Genomic DNA, 18,636 nt, shown 5'->3' with positions numbered 1-18,636 from the left:
TCCCAAGGATGTTGGATCAGGCCAACCAAGTTCGAACCCTAGCGTTCATGTCCAATGGCGGCATCACCTCGCTCGAGGGCGCTGGATCGACGAACAGAGTCTCATCTCCCAGCTCCAAGATGTTTCTGTCTGCGCGATCTTTCCTTACCAGGTGGCTCCTGCCGTCCCTCTCCCCCCCTCTCCTCCCACCCAACCCACTCAAGGTGGCACAGGAATCGCATGAGCCTCCGAGGAGGAACCCGATCCTTGCAAGGAGCAGCTGAGGGAGCCAAGTCTGCGCACGGCTTCGACTACGATTACTTTGTTAGTGTGCAAAGGAGAAGAAGAGAAGGAGGAGGCTGACAGCTCCCCAGGTCATCGGTGGAGGAAGCGGGGGGGTGCGATCGTCGAGGATCGCCGCGTCTCATGGGGCGAAGGTAGCGCTAGTAGAGTCGGTGAGTGGGAGAGCACAAGAGGCAGGAGGAGGGCTAACAGCTGGCCGACAGGCGTCGGGAGGAAGCACCGCTGACGGAGGTTACGGAGGACTCGGCGGAACATGCGTGAACGTGGGCTGTGTGCCCAAGAAGCTCATGGTCTACGGGTGAAGCACGTGCGCTGAGATGGTTTGTCGTCTCACTCGCTCTCTTAGCTCGCACTACCCTCATGACCTCGAAGACGCAAAGGCGTACGGATGGGACATGACGGAACCGAAGCTGAACTGGCAGCGGATGATCGAGAACAAGAACAAGGAGATCGCACGGTTGAACGGGATCTACGAGAGGATGTTGAAGAACGCTGGGGTGGAGGTGATTCAGGGCAGAGGCACGCTGGTGGACAAACACACTGTAGATGTAGATGGGAAGAAGTACACGGCTGACAAGATCCTGGTTGCTGTCGGTGGTTGGCCGTCTCTGCCGAAAATCCCGGGGATTGAGCATGCCATCACCTCTAATGAGGCCTTCTTCCTCAAGGAAAGGCCCCAGCGCGTCATCGTTGTCGGAGGTGGATACATCGCTATCGAGTTTGCGGGCATCTTCAACGGGTATGGTTCCCAAGTCACCCAGCTGTACAGGGGCGACTTGTGGCTCCGAGGGTTCGACAAGGACGTGCGGGAGCACCTTGTGAACGAGTATAAGGAGCAGGGCGTCGACGTCCGTTTCAACTCCAACATCGCCAAGATCGAGAAGAGTGGAGACGGCCTCAAGGCGACGCTGGAAGATGGCTCGGTCCTCGATGCTGACGTCATCATGTACGCAACCGGCAGATCGCCAAGGTAAGATGTCTTTTGTGACCCTGTGTTGTATGCTGATGCAACACCTCAGGACGAAGGATCTTGGATGTGAGAAGGTCGGTGTGGAGCTGGACAAGAACGGAGCCATCGTGGTCAACGAAGGCTTCCAGACTTCAGTCGAGAACATCTACGCCGTCGGTGACGTCATCAATCGCATCCAGCTCACCCCCGTGGCTCTGGCTGAGGGCCACTGCCTCGCCGATACTCTGTTCGGTGGAAAGCCGCGCAAGACCGACTACTCCGACGTCCCAACCGCTGTCTTCAGGTAGGAGGAAGAGGCGGAGGCGGAGGAGGAGGAGGAGCGCGGGGATGGACTGGAACAAGGATCAGGAGAAGGGGTCTGACTGTTCCCTGCAGCCAGCCTTCTATCGGGACTGTTGGCCTGACGGAGGAGCAGGCGCGCGAGAAGTACGGAGAGGTGAGAGCATCGAGCTTCTTGGTGCTCAACAAGGAGGAGGCAAGCTGACGGGGCTCGAGCTCAGGTTCACATCTACAAGACCTCGTTCCGAGCCATGAAGCACACGCTGACTGGCCGTCAAGAGAAGACCTTCATGAAGCTCATTGTCCACCCTGAGACTGACAAGGTCCTCGTACCCCCAACCCCCCCCGCTCGCTGACAGACGGCAGGTTCTCGGTGTGCACATGGTCGGGGATGCCGCTGGGGAGATCATACAGCTGGCGGTACTTCCCTTCCTCCCCGCTGATTCAGCTGACGAGCATGCTCAGGGCGTTTGCATGAAGGCTGGAGCAACCAAGGCGGACTTTGACAACACCATCGGTAAGAGCCCGCGCTGCTAACTGGATCCTCATCTCCCTCCCCTCCAGGTGTTCACCCAACGTCTGCGGAGGAGTTTGTCACTCTCAGAACCCGCTTCGGAGCCTAAGATCGACGGACAGGAGCGACAAGGATCTGACTGGCAGCACGATACATCATCAGTGAAGTCCTTCAAAATGTTTCATCCCGATGCGTTCTGCTCTCCCTCTCCTCTCTGCGCTGCAAGCTCATCTCTGCGTTCCTTGAGCATCTTCACTCTCGCCTGTTCTTCGTACATGCTGCACAGACGTCAGGTCCTCATCGAGGCAAGCAGCCAACTCAACCTCCGTCTCAACTCCGCGATCTCCTTGTTCAACTCCTCCTTGGGATCAGCTCGTGCTTCCTTCAGCTTCTCTTCCCCTCGCGGGTTCCCTCTCGCTGTCGCTGGCTTCCTATCGATCACGCATCGTTGCGCGTTGGAAGGAACAAACGCGGACGCCGGTCGCTGCCTCCACCTCCTCGCCTTTGCCAAATCAAGAGACTCAGAGTAACTAGTGTTGGAAGTGTCTGCCGTATGGCTCTGTTTTTTGGCTAGCTCTGCTGTCAGCACTTCCTGTAGAGTTGTGTTCAGGTCCTGTTTCTGCTGGAGCAGAACTGCATGGCAGAGCTCGTTCAACGTCATGGAGGAAGAAAGGATGCTGCTGACCTTGAGATATCATCGTGCAGAAGAGAGGCCTGAGGTCTTTTGACCTGAGATATACCTCGTCCTCTTTCAAAGCCTCGATCTTCTTCGTGAGGCTCATGGGCAAACGTGCGTCACCTGCTCGTGAGCTTTCAGTCCTGTCGGTCTCAGATGAGAGAAAATCGAAAACTTGGACATCTTACAAACTGATGACACGGAACTGACTGATAGCATGAGGTGATAACATGAGCTAATAACACGAACTGATAACACTGATGCACACTTTCAAATACTGAGAGAACTGAGGACGCGATCTGGCTATTGTGTACATGAGAATTTGATATTCACAGTGCAGCGGCAGGAGCCGCAGGAGTTCAGGAGCATGAGCAGTGCAAGAGTACCGTACGGTACTGATCAGAGGAGCAGGAGCAGTCAGCAGGTGCTAACAAGTGCACTGGGTACAGGTGCAGGCGTGACTTGAAGATGAGGGGGAGTAGCCTTGGAGGAACGAGCTCTCTGGGCAGGCTGTACTGGCAGCCGACTTCCGACATGAGAACAGTATGGCAGTAGTCAACGGCTATGAACTGTCTGCGTTGAAGGCCGGGCAGTCTGTGTCCAATGTACCCGTATTTTTGACCGTAAAAGTACGGGTACATGCTCGTCTGACAGTTTTGTTGAGGGTAGGGTGAGAGATGAAAAGTTCATGAAAAGTCTGAAAGTTCTGAAGTTTTGTCTTCCATAAGTTCATGCTTGTACCACCCCTCAGTTCCTGCTACAATTCGACGATGGAAGGGATGGGTGGTGAATAATGGACAAGGGGTCCTGCAGAGATGAGAGGACGGGTGGTCAGATGATGACCCTTTTCCACCTTCCCCGTTGCGACTGTGAGGGGTAGTGGCAACTGATTTCTATCACTAGGGGTGATGTTCACTCTAATAGAAGGGGTGTAATGTGTGGTTGAAGGCGATGCACACCAGGGGTGGGGTAGCATGCGATGAAAGTACCGGTGGGATTTTGAGATGCGTTGAAGATGAGGGGTAGGGGTAGGCTCGGGGGTGGGGCCATGTTGACTGACATCCGATCTCCGCAGACTTGTTCAACAATTTCCTGATTTTGGGATAAATACCCAAATATTGAGTCATTGTATGAAAATCTTTGTTCAAATGCGAATTTACATCAATAAGTTTTGGAATCTTAGGATTGCTTAAACCTCCCGGCGAGTTTTCCAGTCGGGAAATGCGGCATGGGAGGGCATGAGTAGGCTGCGAGGATGTCTGAGGTGAGTCAGAGGGGGAGGGGGGGGGGGGGGGGGGGGGGGGGAAGGGAAGCATACATGGAGGATGATGAAAGGACAGGACAGAACATGGCAGAAGCAGAGGACACGAGGACAGGAGAAGAGAGGAAAGCAGGAGAGGAGAGGAGATCAGCGAACAGAGGAGAAGCGAGGGGAAGGAGCGAGCCGATCGGAGAAGATCGGTAGGGAGAAAGAAGAAGGAGAGAAAATGCGGATTTGCGGAAAGACTGGTAGACCGTACAGTCATGATGACGAGGTAGAAAGATATTAGATGAAGAGGTGTCATTTCATCCCTTACCTATACTGATGTCAGACGTGATGATTGCTTTCTTCCTGATTAATGCACAAACAATGGGATCTGATGTTGGGACAGGTGCATTTACCCAGTTGTTGAAGAGAAGTCGGCCCAGAAAGAGCCGTCCGTGCAGGCATCCTGTGGGTTCGTGGACAAGGAGGGAAACGTAGAGTCGATCCCTGTCTTCACATTCATCGAGAACAAAGACATCTCTCCCATCTTTCCTGCACCTGCCCCGCAGAATCTTGAAGAGCAACCGCCATTGCAGGACCTCCAGCGAGAAGGGACCTGCCGACTCGGGGAGATGCGGAGTTTAGCTCCAGTACCCTCCTCGACTATCTATGACCAGGTAGTCTCCTCCGTGGCGAGTCAAGTCGGCCCTGACGCCCTGTGGCAGTCTCGGTCTCGGTCTCCGACCCAGCGGCCCATCTCCTCTTACCCCGGGATGCTGTCCAACTTCAACAACAGCAAGATTCCTGACGGACGCTCCCTCCCTACCCCCCCGGGGGAACCGCAGCGATGGCCACCGAACCTTGTTATCAATCAGCCTAGAGGTGAGGAGAGGAGAAGAACCGCTGCTGAGCGAGGAGGCGCATCCAGTGGCGCTTGCTAACTTGTCCTTGCCTTGCAAGGTAATCTTGACCTGGACCCGACCAGAGGCGGCAGCCAGCCGTCGAGTCAGCAATCGATGTTTGAAGAGCGAGACGTGAGTCTTTTTCCCGCCTGTTGATCGCGGGACTGCCTCCTGCTTCTGCTCCTCCTCTCCCTCCTCGCCCCCACCCCGGCCCCCTTCATCGTCATCACCATCATCACCATCATCCTCTGTCGGCTGACTCTCCGGTCCCTCAGGAGCAGAGAAACAATGGCTCGTACGCATACAGTCGCTCCAACAGCTCTCCCGTTCCTCAGCGCCCGCGAGCGTACTCAGACTTGGAGTCTTCGGAAGTTGGCGGCGTCGACCCCCAGCTGGCAGCTGGTATGGTGCCAACCTCAGATGGAGAGATGGTGAGCTGGGGTCTGGCTGGGAGTGTGGCTGCTGACGATAGTGCGAAGATCCAAGCGGAGCCGATAGAGAGGCTTGTATGCAAGGAGGTGAAGAGATTGGCAACTTGACATGCCGTGTGACGTGTTGTGATGAAGATCGACCCCGTTCACTTCTGCATGCTCGTCTCCCATCCTACGGTGAAAGGCCTGCGCTTGCGTTAAGCGAACTTAAAGATGCCCTGGCAGTCGGACGAGATGGGATGTTTGATCACTTTGAAAGCCGCATCAGGCAGCTCAGGGCTGGCGCTGGATCACTCAGGTAGAATGGAGAAGGAGGGGGAGAAGGAGGAGGTGACAGACAGGGGAGTGAGGGGGTTTCGTCAGGGTTGGGGTCGTAGATTTACCTGGTGGGTGCAGGACTTCAGTTGGCGTCCAAGAGTGGATCTGAAGCCGCTACAAGTGAGCTTGTGGATGAGCACTGTCTCCTCACTCACCTGGTTCTTCAGTCATGAGCGCAAGGCAGTGTGCTCTGTTCCGTCGAGGTCGACGATGTTGTGCTGTTCCTTGTTATCAGATCTCATCTTTCTCGGCAGGCCTCGCGCTCGAGCTCGAGTTTGTGAACCATCAAATCTACATGAAGAATGTCCAGATCCGCAGATTTCAGGTTTGAAAGGCAGCACTTTCAGCCAAGACGCTGAGATGAGCTGGCAGATTTTGAGGGAGGATTTCTCTGTCCACAACGGCACGTTGAAGCCAGACGGCTCGGTAGGAGGAAGAGGGGGACGGGGGAGGATTTTGGGAGGATGGAGAGGAGAGGGGGAGCTGAAGCATCTTCAGTTGAACCGACCGGTTCTGTTGAGAAGATACCGGCACATTATCAACGACATGTACTCTCATGAAGCAAGGTCTTGAAGAAAGGAGGCGCAACTGACGTTGTTTTGACTCTGCCGTTGGACGCAGGTACCCTCACAAGTGGATGGAGGACGATGACAACTTTGACAACCACTACTACGTTATCCTTGCTTCTGCAGCAGCAGCTCGTCCACTGACTAGCAGCTTCTTGCAGAATTCGAATAGACAGTCTCCTCTTAGCACTCCTTCAAAGAGCAGACAAGTGAACAACCGTTCGACATCACCGTACCTGGATCATCGCTCGCAGGAGTTGTCACAGGTCGCTCGCTGTGGAGATGCTGCAGAGTTGAAGGTGACGGACGTTTGTCAGGTCCAGCAGCAGCTTCAGGAGCTTGACATCCAGGTTAATCGACCTCAACAACTCTACAGCTCGTCACGCTGCTGGACAGGTTGCCCGCCATCTCCAGATGTTAGAGCAGAGCGACTCTCGTCAGGTCACTCCGGCACCTGTCACCTTCCACGAGAAATAACCGTCGTCCCCTAGCAGGCAGCAAATGCTTCCCCCTACAACATCCACGGCGACAACGTGCCGTCCTCTCCTCCTCTCCTCCCTCCTCTCTTACTCTAATCCAGGCCTCTGACGTCATGGGACGGACCCCTGAGCTCGAACAGGCCAGCTTCTCTACCGGCCTTCCTTCTCCTCGGTCGGGTCCTCTCGTCCCCCGGTACCTGAGTGCCCCCCGGCTTGCGCTCCCTGACTCCTCTCAGCGGCTTTCGCTCGCGCTCGCCCTATCGGAGGTCCAAGTCCCCGAGGGAGAGGCTACCAGAGATGCCTGATGGGTGAGTAGATGAGGCGAAGAGGAAAAAAGAGGGTGAGTTGGGGGGGGGGGAGGCGGGGGGCGGGAGCGGGCAGGACAGGAGAAGGAGAGGGTCAGAGGAGGAGCAGGGGCCGGGGCAGGAGCGTCAGAGTGACAAGAGGTGCAGGAATGAGAGCCACGCCACCTCTTCCCGCGGGAGATACTCTCCTCGTTTCTCTGCCAACAACTTCTTCCCCTTTGATAAGGTCAAGGTTTCCCTCCTTGTCGTATGACCGCCTGACACGCTGGCCGTAGACTCCGTCAAGCTCCACAGCAGGCAGTGGCTTCATGGGGCTGCCGCTGGGAGGAGCAAGCTTCTCAGTGCTAGAGATGGTCCCCAGACCTTCTCACCGCCCCCCTGATTTCTGTGTTTGAATTTCAATGTCTCCTCAGTGTTCTGCTTCCTCCCCTCCCCTCCACTCCCCTCCCCTCCCCTCTCCTCCTCTCTCCTCTCCTCCTCTCTCCTCCCCTCCCCTCCTCCACTTCCCCGCCTCTACTTATCCATTCCTCCGTTTTTCGCTCCTCTTCCTGTCTAACTCGGCCAGTAGGGGTGCATGCCTCATCAGATGGACAACCAGAAACCGCCTCTGCCCAAGGCAGCTGCCCCGCGCAAAGCATACCAGCCACAGGTTGTCTTTCTCTGCTCCAGCTCCTGCTCCTGCTCCTGCTCCTGCTCCTGCTCCTGCTCCTGCTCCTGCTCCTGCTCCTGCTCCTGCTCCTGCTCCTGCTCCTGCTCCTACTCTTGCTATCTACTGCTTCTTGTCCTGTACTGCGCTGACTGGAATGTAGCCAAATCGCTCTGTCACTCCTCCCCGCACCAACGTGAAGCCTTCGAATGGAAGACCTTCAGCCAGCGACGAGCACATGTCAGTGATGGGACAAGCAACCCGCTGCCTGCCCTATTTCCTCCTTCCCCCTCTCTGTCTTGCACTGCACTTCCCGCTGTTCCGTTTGTTATGCTCCTTTGCTCCGTTGCGACTATCTTTGGATTATGCATCGCCAATTCTCACTTTCTTCTTCCCTCCAACCGTGGTATCCACCTCTTCTCTGCTTACTCTGTTTCCCAGCTGGTCCTTCTAGGGTCCGTTAGCAGTTTCATGTCAGGTCGTATTAGAGTCCATGCCCATCAAGACCATATTGTGAATAAAACCCAGTCATGTGAAAGGGCTGTGATCGGATTTACTTCTTCATCTTCAAAGCATACTTCAAGCAGTCAGCCTTCCCCTCTACGCAGTCCTGCATGATTTGTTTCAAGCGCTGCTCCTGCTGCGTCAACTTTCTCTGCTACAGTAGTCACATGCAAGCTATCACGGTCTCGAGCCCTCACCTGCTTGGAGACGAACCCAAAGCCTTTGGCAAACGACTTCATGAAGGCCTGCTTCTCTCCGAATGACTCCGGAGTGACCTTCTTCGCTGACTTGCTCTCCTTGTTTCTGAGCAGAGCGTTCAATCTCATCGTCTCCTGCTGGATCTCCCGCTTGTCTTTCATCCAAGCGTTTGCTAGCTGCTTGCTTTTTAGCTTCTTTGCTTTCAGATCCTTCTCGACTTGCAGCAAGGGGCTCTTGGGGACCAAAGCTGACCTTCGCTTAGCAAGACTTTTGCTTTCCATGACAAGCTTGTGCAAAGCCATCTGGTGCTGCTTCAAGGCTAAGTTTGTCTTCAGGATAGCCTTCTCCTGCGAAGTGACTTCTTCTTGCAACTCGGAGCTGGTACCGTTTGTGCAATTAGCATCTGCTCCGCTGGAGCAGTTGGTAGCATTCCCGGCATTGAGAAGAGCCATTGCCTGTTGGAAGAGAGTCTTGGTCTCGTCTGAATTCATGTCTTCCTCCAGCCCTTCCAGTGCTTTCGCTGACTCCGCTTGTTTCGCCTGCTGGCATATCAAGAACAAGGCCTTGTGCGCTTCAACTCCTACCTTTAGGTCCTCGATAGCATTGAATCCCGCGTTCACTTGCTCCATCTCGCTGGTGATATCAGAAACAAGCTGCTTCTTTCTCGCCTCCTTCTCAAGTTGTGCTTGCATGGCAGGAACTCTCTCCTTGACCTGCCGTTGTACCTCTTTCTCCACTTTCTCCTGGAGTTTTTCCCTCAAGTCCGATAGCAGCTCGTTCTCCGACTGGAAACGGAGGATGAGAAGTGATCAGCAAGAAGTAGATACAAGGCATCGCGAGCTCAACGGGCCTTACCTCTCTGTACAAGGAGTCGAGGCTGCCATCGTCAATGGACGCATCCACATGGAGCGGAGAAATATGAATCTTTGGTGGATCGACTTTGACCCATCCTACAGTCCTCCGATCGCCTCCTACCAGCTTTCGGCTACTCTCCTGCTCACTTGTGCTGAGTAGTTGGCTGGTGGCTGCGAGAGGAGACGGAGACGTCAAGACAGCCACCATCCCTCCCACCATCGCCACCATCGCCACGGCGGCTATCGCCGATCCCCATCCGGCTGCCATGACTATTTCCGGAACCCTGAACAGTACCCTCTGATTTGAAATCTAATGTACCGGTAGTCAAATCAGAATGCAATGAGCCCTGGCAAGTTGGTTTTAAAAAATTACTGAGTGACGGCCCGGTACGGGCCCGGTCACCGCCACCGGGTCGGGCCCGCCGGACGCCGGGTCCCGGAGTCCGGCCGGCCGCCTGCGGCAGTGCCAGGCTGGCCGCCGGCCGAACTCCCGGAGCCCCGGGCGCGCCGCAGGGGGCATGACATGATGCCATCAGTGATAGCAGTGTCAGGGTCGGTTGAAGCCGCCTCCTCGGTATACAGAGCCTGTCTCCTGATTATCCGACCTTATAACGGCGTGACTAATTTAAACTTATGTTTGACTCTGTCGCTATAGGAGGTTCAACTTGGGCTATCATTATCGCTCGAATCGTTGGACGTCATCCTATCCGGATTGCGGCGCCGGACTCAGGCTCCGAGGGCACTGCGGCAGGAGGAAAGGCCCGGAGCCTGAGAGGTCAGTGTACAGCTGATGCCTCTCAGTCTTGTTTACTAAGCTCGACTTTAAGCCCCTCCTCTCTCACTGCCCGGCGAGAGGCTCCGCCCTCGACGTCACTCACACCGGATGTTGCGGAACTGCACGTACCTCTTGTGTCCGTCCATGGACTTGAGGGCATGGAAGTCTTGGAGGATCAGCTGAAGCTCGCACACGTGCCCCTCTACCCCTCTCCTCCTCGTCTCGTCACTCACTACTCGTACGTTGATCGCCACGTCCCGGTACCCCCCCGACAGCGTCGAGTCGAAGCCTGGATCGAGCCTGTTCTTGATCCTCACCACCTCCAGCTCCGGGTCGTCCAGCACCGCCTTCACCCCCAGCAGCAGCTCCTCCAGCCCCGCAAACACAATCGTCTGCCGCACCACGTCCGTGAGACGGAAGACCTCAAAGTTGTATGCGCGCACAAGCTTCTCGATGGCTCTAGAGGCGCTCTTGATGGCTGCCCACCTCACCCTGTCTGCCAGCGTGTCGTCCCTCACCGCGTCTCGCCATCGCACGTACTCGGGGGAGCTGTCCTGGCAGAGGCTGTCAAGAGGGAAGTAGCCGTCGGACGCGAAGGCGAGGGCCTGGACCTTGAGGAGGAAGACAGGCTCGATGAGGATCGCCTGAGCGTAGAGCTGGTCGAGGGACCTCACTCGATGCTCGCGCTTGATCGTCCTGGCTCCTGACATGCCGGGTTGTTGATCGTTGGGGTGGAGCTGGAGAAGGAGTCGATCGTAGATGGAAGGGTTGTCGGGGTCGAAGAGGACATCTTGAGTTCCTTTCTGTTTGGCGGGACTTGAAGGGACCTGCTTGCACTTGCTTGCAAGCTCTGTCAGCCGCTCCAGGCTCTCTTGCTGCGAGACCAGCAGTTTCCACTGCTCGTCGTACTTGATCTTGTCTCCTTCGATGGCTTTCAGGGCCTTGCGGAGCAGCATCTTCCTCGAAAACCAGAAGTAGCTCCATGCTACAAGTAGGACGTACGTGCTGAAAGGGATGTAGTCCACGTGGAAGGGTTGGGGGCTTTGGAACCAGTCCATTCCGATGGCAATGTCGCCCAAGGTGGTGACCAAGCAGTAGACCGGGAGAGCGCTGAGCGTGTACCGCTCTTTGAACTGAAGGATCAGCCCGTAGCCGAGGTCTGCGATACCGAAGATGAAGTCGTGAGCACTCTCCGGGTCAAGAAAGTTCACAGGCATGCAGGTCACCAGCTCCAGCACCCCAGCGATATGGAAAGGAGAAGAGACAAAGGTCTTGGCAAGAAACGAGTTGCGGATAAGCGCAAAGAACACAGCCAGAAAGCATACGGCGCTTTGCTCCACATGATTCACGTAGCGCATGATCTTTCTCCATGGCTCCCTCAGCTCGAACCGGATCGTGGTGTCACTCGCCAGCTCCCCAACAGCATTGCAGAGCTTCAGCTCTGGGTGCGCTCTGCAGGAGAAGGAGCTGATCTCTTCCCACGAGGCGTTGCCTGCGTCTGACGTCTCGTCCCATCGCTGGAGCGTCAGCTCGTGGGGGTCAAACTGCGCCAGACTTCGATCAGATGCAATCTCCAGCTGCCAGCCGTTAGCTGGGAACGACTCATTGAAGCTGAAGTAGAGGAAGGAGTCTCGGACCGACACTGACGAGGGGTAGAAGCGAGAGCAGCAGTCTCTGACCAGGGCAAAGGAGCTGTTGTAGACCTCAGGGCGAGCTGCTGCGGAAGCGTTGCGAACGGTCTTGATGCGCAGGCGATAAGCATCAGACTGCATCATTCCGTTCCTGGACACTTGAGCCGCATTCTCTCCGGTGAACACAAAGTACCCAAAGGAGATTCCTACCACAAGCGTCACAAGCTGGAAAAATCGCTTGTGCATGGCGCTAGTGAGCGGCGTGGAGGAGAACATGATGGTCGAGGTCGAGACTCCTAAGACCCCATGGGCCGTCTTTTCCAGCTGGGTGTCCAGCAAGTCTCCGGCATACAAGCTCTTGAATGTCGCCACTGTGATCTCAGGCTTCTCTTCGTTGGCTTTGCATGCCAGCAGGGTGGAGGAGATGTCGTTGAGGATCTGTGAGGTGTCCTCCACTCCCGCCGGATGAAGCCAATCAAGAAACCATCGGTAGTCATACAGCTGCATCGACATCTTCCAGCCATGACGGAACCGAAGAATCTGTTTGACGCTCTGAAATTTGGAAGACATGACTGAGCATGATAATCGATGTAACGACATGACCGCAAGCCTTAGCTCGCACACGTGCCCCTCTACCCCTCTCCTCCTCGTCTCGTCACTCACTACTCGTACGTTGATCGCCACGTCCCGGTACCCCCCCGACAGCGTCGAGTCGAAGCCTGGATCGAGCCTGTTCTTGATCCTCACCACCTCCAGCTCCGGGTCGTCCAGCACCGCCTTCACCCCCAGCAGCAGCTCCTCCAGCCCCGCAAACACAATCGTCTGCCGCACCACATCCGTGAGCTCTGACACCCGCCCGTCACAGAGCAGAAGGACTTTCTCGATGGCTCTAGAGGCGCTCTTGATGGCTGCCCACCTCACCCTGTCTGCCAGCGTCTCGTCCCTCACCGCGTCTCGCCATCGCACGTACTCGAGGGAGCTGTCCTGGCAGCTGTCAAGAGGGAAGTAGCCGTCGGACGCGAAGGCGAGGGCCTGGACCTTGAGGAGGAAGACAGGCTCGATGAGGATCGCCTGAGCGTAGAGCTGGTCGAGGCTGTCAGGTGACGTCTGCACCTTCGTGTTGGTCTTGGGGTTGCAAGCCGGGATGTAATCCAGCTCTGCCTCCTCATCCTGACGACGTTCTGAGCTCACTATGACGATCGGACCAAAAGACCCGAACGCAAACGACCGATAGTCGGGCCCAACTCGAAGAGCCTTCGTCAGAGACCGGAGAGCCCAGCTGCCTCGCATCTTCATCCATTCTTCCTCCCACGCTCCTTCTTGTTCCTGACGCATCTCCCGCAGCACTCGCCGTCTCATACGCTCGCGCGCCAGCAGAAAGCTGAGGGCAACGGTTGCCATCAGCATGTACAAGTATGGCAGCTGTCCGTCCGCAAACTCCACACTCAGGTGGACTATGCTGTCCAGCAGCACTAGCTCCACCACCCAGCTCTCGTTCACTGCCAGCGGCATAGGAAACAAAAGCACGTCCTGCAGGGTGACCTCAGCGTCGCTCCCAGCACTCGCACACAACTTACCGTCATCACGTTCACTAAAAAGAACCAGCTCGGCGTCCTCAGCCCACTCCTGGCAGAGCCTTGTAACGTCAGCTTGACGAAGATGATGAAATTGGTCGTGATGCCGACAAAGCCGGTGACGAGCATCAACTGCGATCCTCTCAGTCTCTTGGTGACTGTCAATTAACCCATGTACTTACCAGCTTAGCTAACTCGATGCGACTCGTATGCGCAAGGATGCTGATCAGAAGCCCGGAGACACCCAGGAGGAAGGATATGAACATTTCGAGGACAAGCTCCCACGAGCAGGCAAGCTCTCGGTCCCGTCCAAAAGCTGCCGTCGAGAACTCTCGCACCCTCGCTTCCTCGTTCACCAGCGAGAAATACCCTGCAGATTGGATTGACTGCAGCTTCAGAGTGATGAAGACCAACCATGTTGCACTCAACAGCGCCAGGGCTAACTGTGCTCGAGGCCAGGCCAGCACGGCAGACAGAGGCTCAGGCGAGAAGAAGATGGCGCTGGGCTTGTACTTGTAGACTATCCTCTCCCGGATGCAGCTTTGGAGGAAGTCGCCCTTCGAGTGCGTGTAGAAGTAGCAGAACTCCAGAGGTTTGTTGTGACTCCCTCGGGCTTCAGCCTCTCGCTCACTTGCCACGCTGACGCACGTCAGCTCCATGGCTTCCTCGCCCTCGCACGCCATCGCGCGGCTCATCCGCTTTACGACGAATGTTTACTTCAATACTCTGCTACTGTCAACTTCATATAATCCCTTTTATACCGATTGATCGTGGCCGCTCCCCCTGCGAATGGTTTCGGAGGCACCGATGACCAATTACGCCCGGCAAGTTCTAATAATAATTACGCTGGTGTATGAGCCGTTGAACCTTTTACTCAAAGTTGAGTTAAAAATCAGTAACTATAAAAGCCCCTACTCTACGGGGCAATGGGTGAGCCAAGATATCGTGCCGTGGTAAGAACCCGGATAAGTTCTTGCAGTCGGTGAGAAGTTCTGGTTAATTGTTTCTTTTTAATGTGTCGGACTCGGGAGGCTCTTCAGTGGACGCCGAAGCTGAAGCTCACTGCCGCGAGCATGATAGAATTGATTATGTTGAGACTTAGGAAATCGGCGAGCCTGGAGGTCGGAGCCAGGGCCCCCGAAGCCTGGGGGGCTTTGGGGAACCGGCTAATGGCACGGCCCGGCTGTCTGCGATTCAGGCATCGCAGTTCATAAGTTAGTAAAATTCCAAGCCCCCGTCCGTTGTTATGGCGCAGCCTGTCACGGAAGTTTACGATGATCATCGGATTTTACTACAGTGGCCACGTTTATTACTTTCTTTTTAACTTCTTTACTCAATCTCACTACTGAGTCCGAGCCACGGTAAAAAAGGTTTGGCCAGTGCCACAGTAAACTGATTTTTAACTTAACTTTGAGTAAAGGATTGTCCTCCTTTTAACTTTGAGTCACTGAAAGATGCCGAGTACTATCAGGAAGCTCGGCCTGCAGCCCGCCGGCGGCCCGGCCCGGCCCGGGCGGCCACTGAGGCACTGTGTCCGGTCATGTCCTGCACCGCAGTCACAACGGCCCCCGTTCCGATGGGGCCCAGACACGACATGCATCCTCAGTGTAGCTCTCCGGGCCTTCAGGCTCCTCTAGACCCTGACATCTTGGACTGCCGCGTGCTGCTTACTAGTAAAGAAGTATCTGTGCTCGATCTCTCTCGTAAAGTAAGGATGAAGAAGATAGACAAGTATGTGGTGGTTGTGCGTACGCCGGTAGTTTACTTCTCAGGCTCACTCTGAACAAGCTGCTCAAAAATTCATCCGAAACCGTGCTTCGATCCCAAAGCCTTCCTCAAGTCCTTATCAGCGACAACGCTGCCATCTTTTCGTCCAGATTCTGGAACGCGCTGCAATCCGATTTTCCAACATCTCATCGACGGTAGGAGTTGCGGCGGTCTGCTGATTCAAAACGGCTTGGTTCAAGCGGCGAAGGTCGCAGCAGTATCGAGCATGTACGCGATGGTAGCCTGGAGTTCTCCTTCAAGATGAAGGGGGATGCGGCTTGAGCTGACTTGGGACGGTCGAGGCTGAAGTCCTTGCTCGGAGAGGGCTCCTTTGATGAATTTCCGGAGTGGCTGATCATTGAAATACAAGATAGCTGACCCGACTTCAAGTTGCGACTCGAGCCGCACGGTAGCGAAGAGCGTTGTGGCGCGAGTCAAGTACGCCCAGGCGGATTCGTTGGGCTGCTGCTTGAGCTGATCAAGCTGAGTCTCGGATATTTTTTGGCTTTCCGCATCGAGGCTAGACATGAACTAAGATAAGTTGAAAATTCATCCCGTTTGAGCCTGTTGATTGCTTCGAGGCTCTTGCCGTACTTGCGTTCTACCACCACCATTACTTCGTTGGTGAACAGCGGCGTGATGCTTTTGACCCATTTGCGAGTTGCAATCGCTTGCCATCAGCGATCAATTCGCGGTTCAACACTTCTTCAACAGAGCGGAATGCGACTGGAATTGAAACTCTTGGACTCCCCGTTCGTCAGCAAATTCACGAGAGTCCGATTGGAGAGGACTGGTTCCTGATCAGAGGATTCAGCGCTAGCTGATTCCTCAGCTGAATAGATATCAGCATTCGCATCTAGCAGGGTGACTTTCCGTGCGAGAGGCGGGAGCTCCGGTGTTGCAGCAGCATCTGCTGTCTCAAACTCGTCGAGCACTGATGTGGAAATGCTCGTCCTGCGTGGTGTCAGCCAGGAGGGCATACATTCGACGAAGAAGGAGAAGAGCTCGGTCCTGCGCCACTGGCGAGTGACATGACGAGGTCGGATGAAAACTTTTCCGAGCTTGGCAGACGTACCGATGTTGCAGGGGAGGCGGTTGCTCTCTGAGTTGCCTCCTCTGATCGCAGAATACTTCGCAGGGGACATCTCCATCTCTATAAGTTTGAGTCAAAGATCCACTAGTCTGACTCGGAGAAAGCTGCTGCTGCTGCTGCCGCTCGCTCCATTCGACTCAGAGTCTTCCTCAGAACTCTCTTCAGCAATTTCAGTTTGAAATGCTCCTGATTGCTTAGATCGAGGCTGAGTGCCTTGTTTCGAGGTCATGAATCAACCACTTCGCTTCCAGAATGTTGCATACACAACACAGAGATTGTTAACGACACGAGTAAAGAAAGGATGAAGAAGATAGAGAAGCAGAAGATAGAAGTCTCTAAGTTTACTGCCAGGAGGTAAACTACTTCACGCACAAGGGATCGGCGATCTGAGATAGCCGCCGTGGCGATGGTGGCGATGGTGGGAAATATCCGACGAGTATCCGTGGTTCCGGATCCTCATCGATACAACAATGCTCGTATATCATGCGGGTCAGTGTCCCAGCAAGGCTGAGGCTCAGAGGAGGAGGACACCATGAATTCACCATCTCCTCTGACGAGCAGCACTTTGCATCAGCAGTTCGATACGCCAACCAACGCTCAGGGAATGCTGCGGGGGATGAGGCGCAGGTGATTCGGATAGCTCCGGACGCGGTAGGATGACGTCCGACTGAGTACGGATTGCGGCGACTCAGGCTCCGAGGGCAGGCCTCGGAAAGGAGAGGTAAGTGTACAGCTGATGCCTCTCAGTCTTGTTTACTAAGCTCGACTTTAAGCCCCTCCTCTCTCACTGCCCGGCGAGAGGCTCCGCCCTCGACGTCACTCACACCGGATGTTGCGGAACTGCACGTACCTCTTGTGTCCGTCCATGGACTTGAGGGCATGGAAGTCTTGGAGGATCAGCTGAAGCTCGCACACGTGTCCCTCTACCCCTCTCCTCCTCGTCTCGTCACTCACTACTCGTACGTTGATCGCCACGTCCCGGTACCCCCCCGACAGCGTCGAGTCGAAGCCTGGATCGAGCCTGTTCTTGATCCTCACCACCTCCAGCTCCGGGTCGTCCAGCACCGCCTTCACCCCCAGCAGCAGCTCCTCCAGCCCCGCAAACACAATCGTCTGCCGCACCACATCCGTGAGCTCTGACAAAGTTGTATGCGCGCACAAGCTTCTCGATGGCTCTAGAGGCGCTCTTGATGGCTGCCCACCTCACCCTGTCTGCTAGCGTGTCGTCCCTCACCGCGTCTCGCCATCGCACGTACTCGGGGGAGCTGTCCTGGCAGCTGTCAAGAGGGAAGTAGCCGTCGGACGCGAAGGCGAGGGCCTGGACCTTGAGGAGGAAGACAGGCTCGATGAGGATCGCCTGAGCGTAGAGCTGGTCGAGGCTGTCAGGTGACGTCTGCACCTTCGTGTTGGTCTTGGGGTTGCAAGCCGGGATGTAATCCAGCTCTGCCTCCTCATCCTGACGACGTTCTGAGCTCACTATGACGATCGGACCAAAAGACCCGAACGCAAACGACCGATAGTCGGGCCCAACTCGAAGAGCCTTCGTCAGAGACCGGAGAGCCCAGCTGCCTCGCATCTTCATCCATTCTTCCTCCCACGCTCCTTCTTGTTCCTGACGCATCTCCCGCAGCACTCGCCATCTCATACGCTCGCGCGCCAGCAGAAAGCTGAGGGCAACGGTTGCCATCAGCATGTACAAGTATGGCAGCTGTCCGTCCGCAAACTCCACACTCAGGTGGACTATGCTGTCCAGCAGCACTAGCTCCACCACCCAGCTCTCGTTCACTGCCAGCGGCATAGGAAACAAAAGCACGTCCTGCAGGGTGACCTCAGCGTCGCTCCCAGCACTCGCACACAACTTACCGTCATCACGTTCACTAAAAAGAACCAGCTCGGCGTCCTCAGCCCACTCCTGGCAGAGCCTTGTAACGTCAGCTTGACGAAGATGATGAAATTGGTCGTGATGCCGACAAAGCCGGTGACGAGCATCAACTGCGATCCTCTCAGTCTCTTGGTGACTGTCAATTAACCCATGTACTTACCAGCTTAGCTAACTCGATGCGACTCGTATGCGCAAGGATGCTGATCAGAAGCCCGGAGACACCCAGGAGGAAGGATATGAACATTTCGAGGACAAGCTCCCACGAGCAGGCAAGCTCTCGGTCCCGTCCAAAAGCTGCCGTCGAGAACTCTCGCACCCTCGCTTCCTCGTTCACCAGCGAGAAATACCCTGCAGATTGGATTGACTGCAGCTTCAGTGTGATGAAGACCAACCATGTTGCACTCAACAGCGCCAGGGCTAACTGTGCTCGAGGCCAGGCCAGCACGGCAGACAGAGGCTCAGGCGAGAAGAAGATGGCGCTGGGCTTGTACTTGTAGACTATCCTCTCCCGGATGCAGCTTTGGAGGAAGTCGCCCTTCGAGTGCGTGTAGAAGTAGCAGAACTCCAGAGGTTTGTTGTGAGTCCCTCGGGCTTCAGATTCTCGCTCACTTGACTCGCTGACGCACGTCAGCTCCATGGCTTCCTCGCCCTCGCACGCCATCGCGCGGCTCATCGCTTTACGACGAATGTTTACTTCGACACTCTACTGTAAACTTCATATAACCCCTTTTTATACCCTCAAGA

General features: G+C 55.5%; 5 protein-coding genes across 5 annotated transcripts; 2 read left to right on the top strand and 3 right to left on the bottom strand.

Moving 5' to 3' along the window:
- Positions 1–219: 219 nt before the first annotated feature.
- On the top strand, positions 220–2,154 carry GUITHDRAFT_66527 (hypothetical protein; the record flags this gene model as incomplete). Its single annotated transcript, XM_005837653.1, has 10 exons — positions 220–303; positions 354–438; positions 523–580; positions 629–1,252; positions 1,302–1,535; positions 1,628–1,688; positions 1,753–1,854; positions 1,898–1,951; positions 1,997–2,048; positions 2,096–2,154. 10 exons carry the CDS (start codon positions 220–222, stop codon positions 2,152–2,154), a joined length of 1,413 nt encoding a protein of 470 aa, XP_005837710.1.
- Positions 2,155–2,226: 72 nt separating this feature from the next.
- GUITHDRAFT_103321 (hypothetical protein) lies at positions 2,227–2,953 on the bottom strand (the record flags this gene model as incomplete). The annotated part of the gene is made up of 4 exons (XM_005837652.1): positions 2,227–2,323; positions 2,369–2,637; positions 2,786–2,864; positions 2,910–2,953. 4 exons carry the CDS (start codon positions 2,951–2,953, stop codon positions 2,227–2,229), a joined length of 489 nt encoding a protein of 162 aa, XP_005837709.1.
- A 1,116-nt stretch (positions 2,954–4,069) lies between these two features.
- GUITHDRAFT_103320 (hypothetical protein) lies at positions 4,070–7,363 on the top strand (the record flags this gene model as incomplete). Its single annotated transcript, XM_005837651.1, has 20 exons — positions 4,070–4,182; positions 4,374–4,644; positions 4,693–4,849; positions 4,928–5,001; positions 5,145–5,300; positions 5,349–5,387; positions 5,436–5,477; positions 5,526–5,598; positions 5,697–5,738; positions 5,786–5,821; positions 5,873–5,943; positions 5,991–6,044; positions 6,117–6,184; positions 6,240–6,450; positions 6,502–6,534; positions 6,581–6,625; positions 6,765–6,856; positions 6,900–6,971; positions 7,116–7,194; positions 7,244–7,363. 20 exons carry the CDS (start codon positions 4,070–4,072, stop codon positions 7,361–7,363), a joined length of 1,848 nt encoding a protein of 615 aa, XP_005837708.1.
- Positions 7,364–8,167: 804 nt separating this feature from the next.
- GUITHDRAFT_134859 (hypothetical protein) lies at positions 8,168–13,833 on the bottom strand (the record flags this gene model as incomplete). The annotated part of the gene is made up of 8 exons (XM_005837650.1): positions 8,168–8,269; positions 8,316–9,101; positions 9,172–9,480; positions 10,620–12,128; positions 12,690–12,746; positions 12,768–13,106; positions 13,154–13,282; positions 13,333–13,833. 8 exons carry the CDS (start codon positions 13,831–13,833, stop codon positions 8,168–8,170), a joined length of 3,732 nt encoding a protein of 1,243 aa, XP_005837707.1.
- A 2,865-nt stretch (positions 13,834–16,698) lies between these two features.
- Positions 16,699–18,565, bottom strand: GUITHDRAFT_103317 (hypothetical protein; the record flags this gene model as incomplete). Its single annotated transcript, XM_005837649.1, has 6 exons — positions 16,699–16,766; positions 16,835–16,910; positions 16,965–17,123; positions 17,170–17,826; positions 17,874–18,002; positions 18,053–18,565. 6 exons carry the CDS (start codon positions 18,563–18,565, stop codon positions 16,699–16,701), a joined length of 1,602 nt encoding a protein of 533 aa, XP_005837706.1.
- Positions 18,566–18,636: the final 71 nt, after the last annotated feature.

This window comes from Guillardia theta, assembly GCF_000315625.1.
Source record: "Guillardia theta CCMP2712 unplaced genomic scaffold GUITHscaffold_13, whole genome shotgun sequence".
NCBI classification, from domain to species: Eukaryota; class Cryptophyceae; order Pyrenomonadales; family Geminigeraceae; genus Guillardia; species Guillardia theta.
This window is presented reverse-complemented; position numbering and strand designations above follow the sequence as displayed.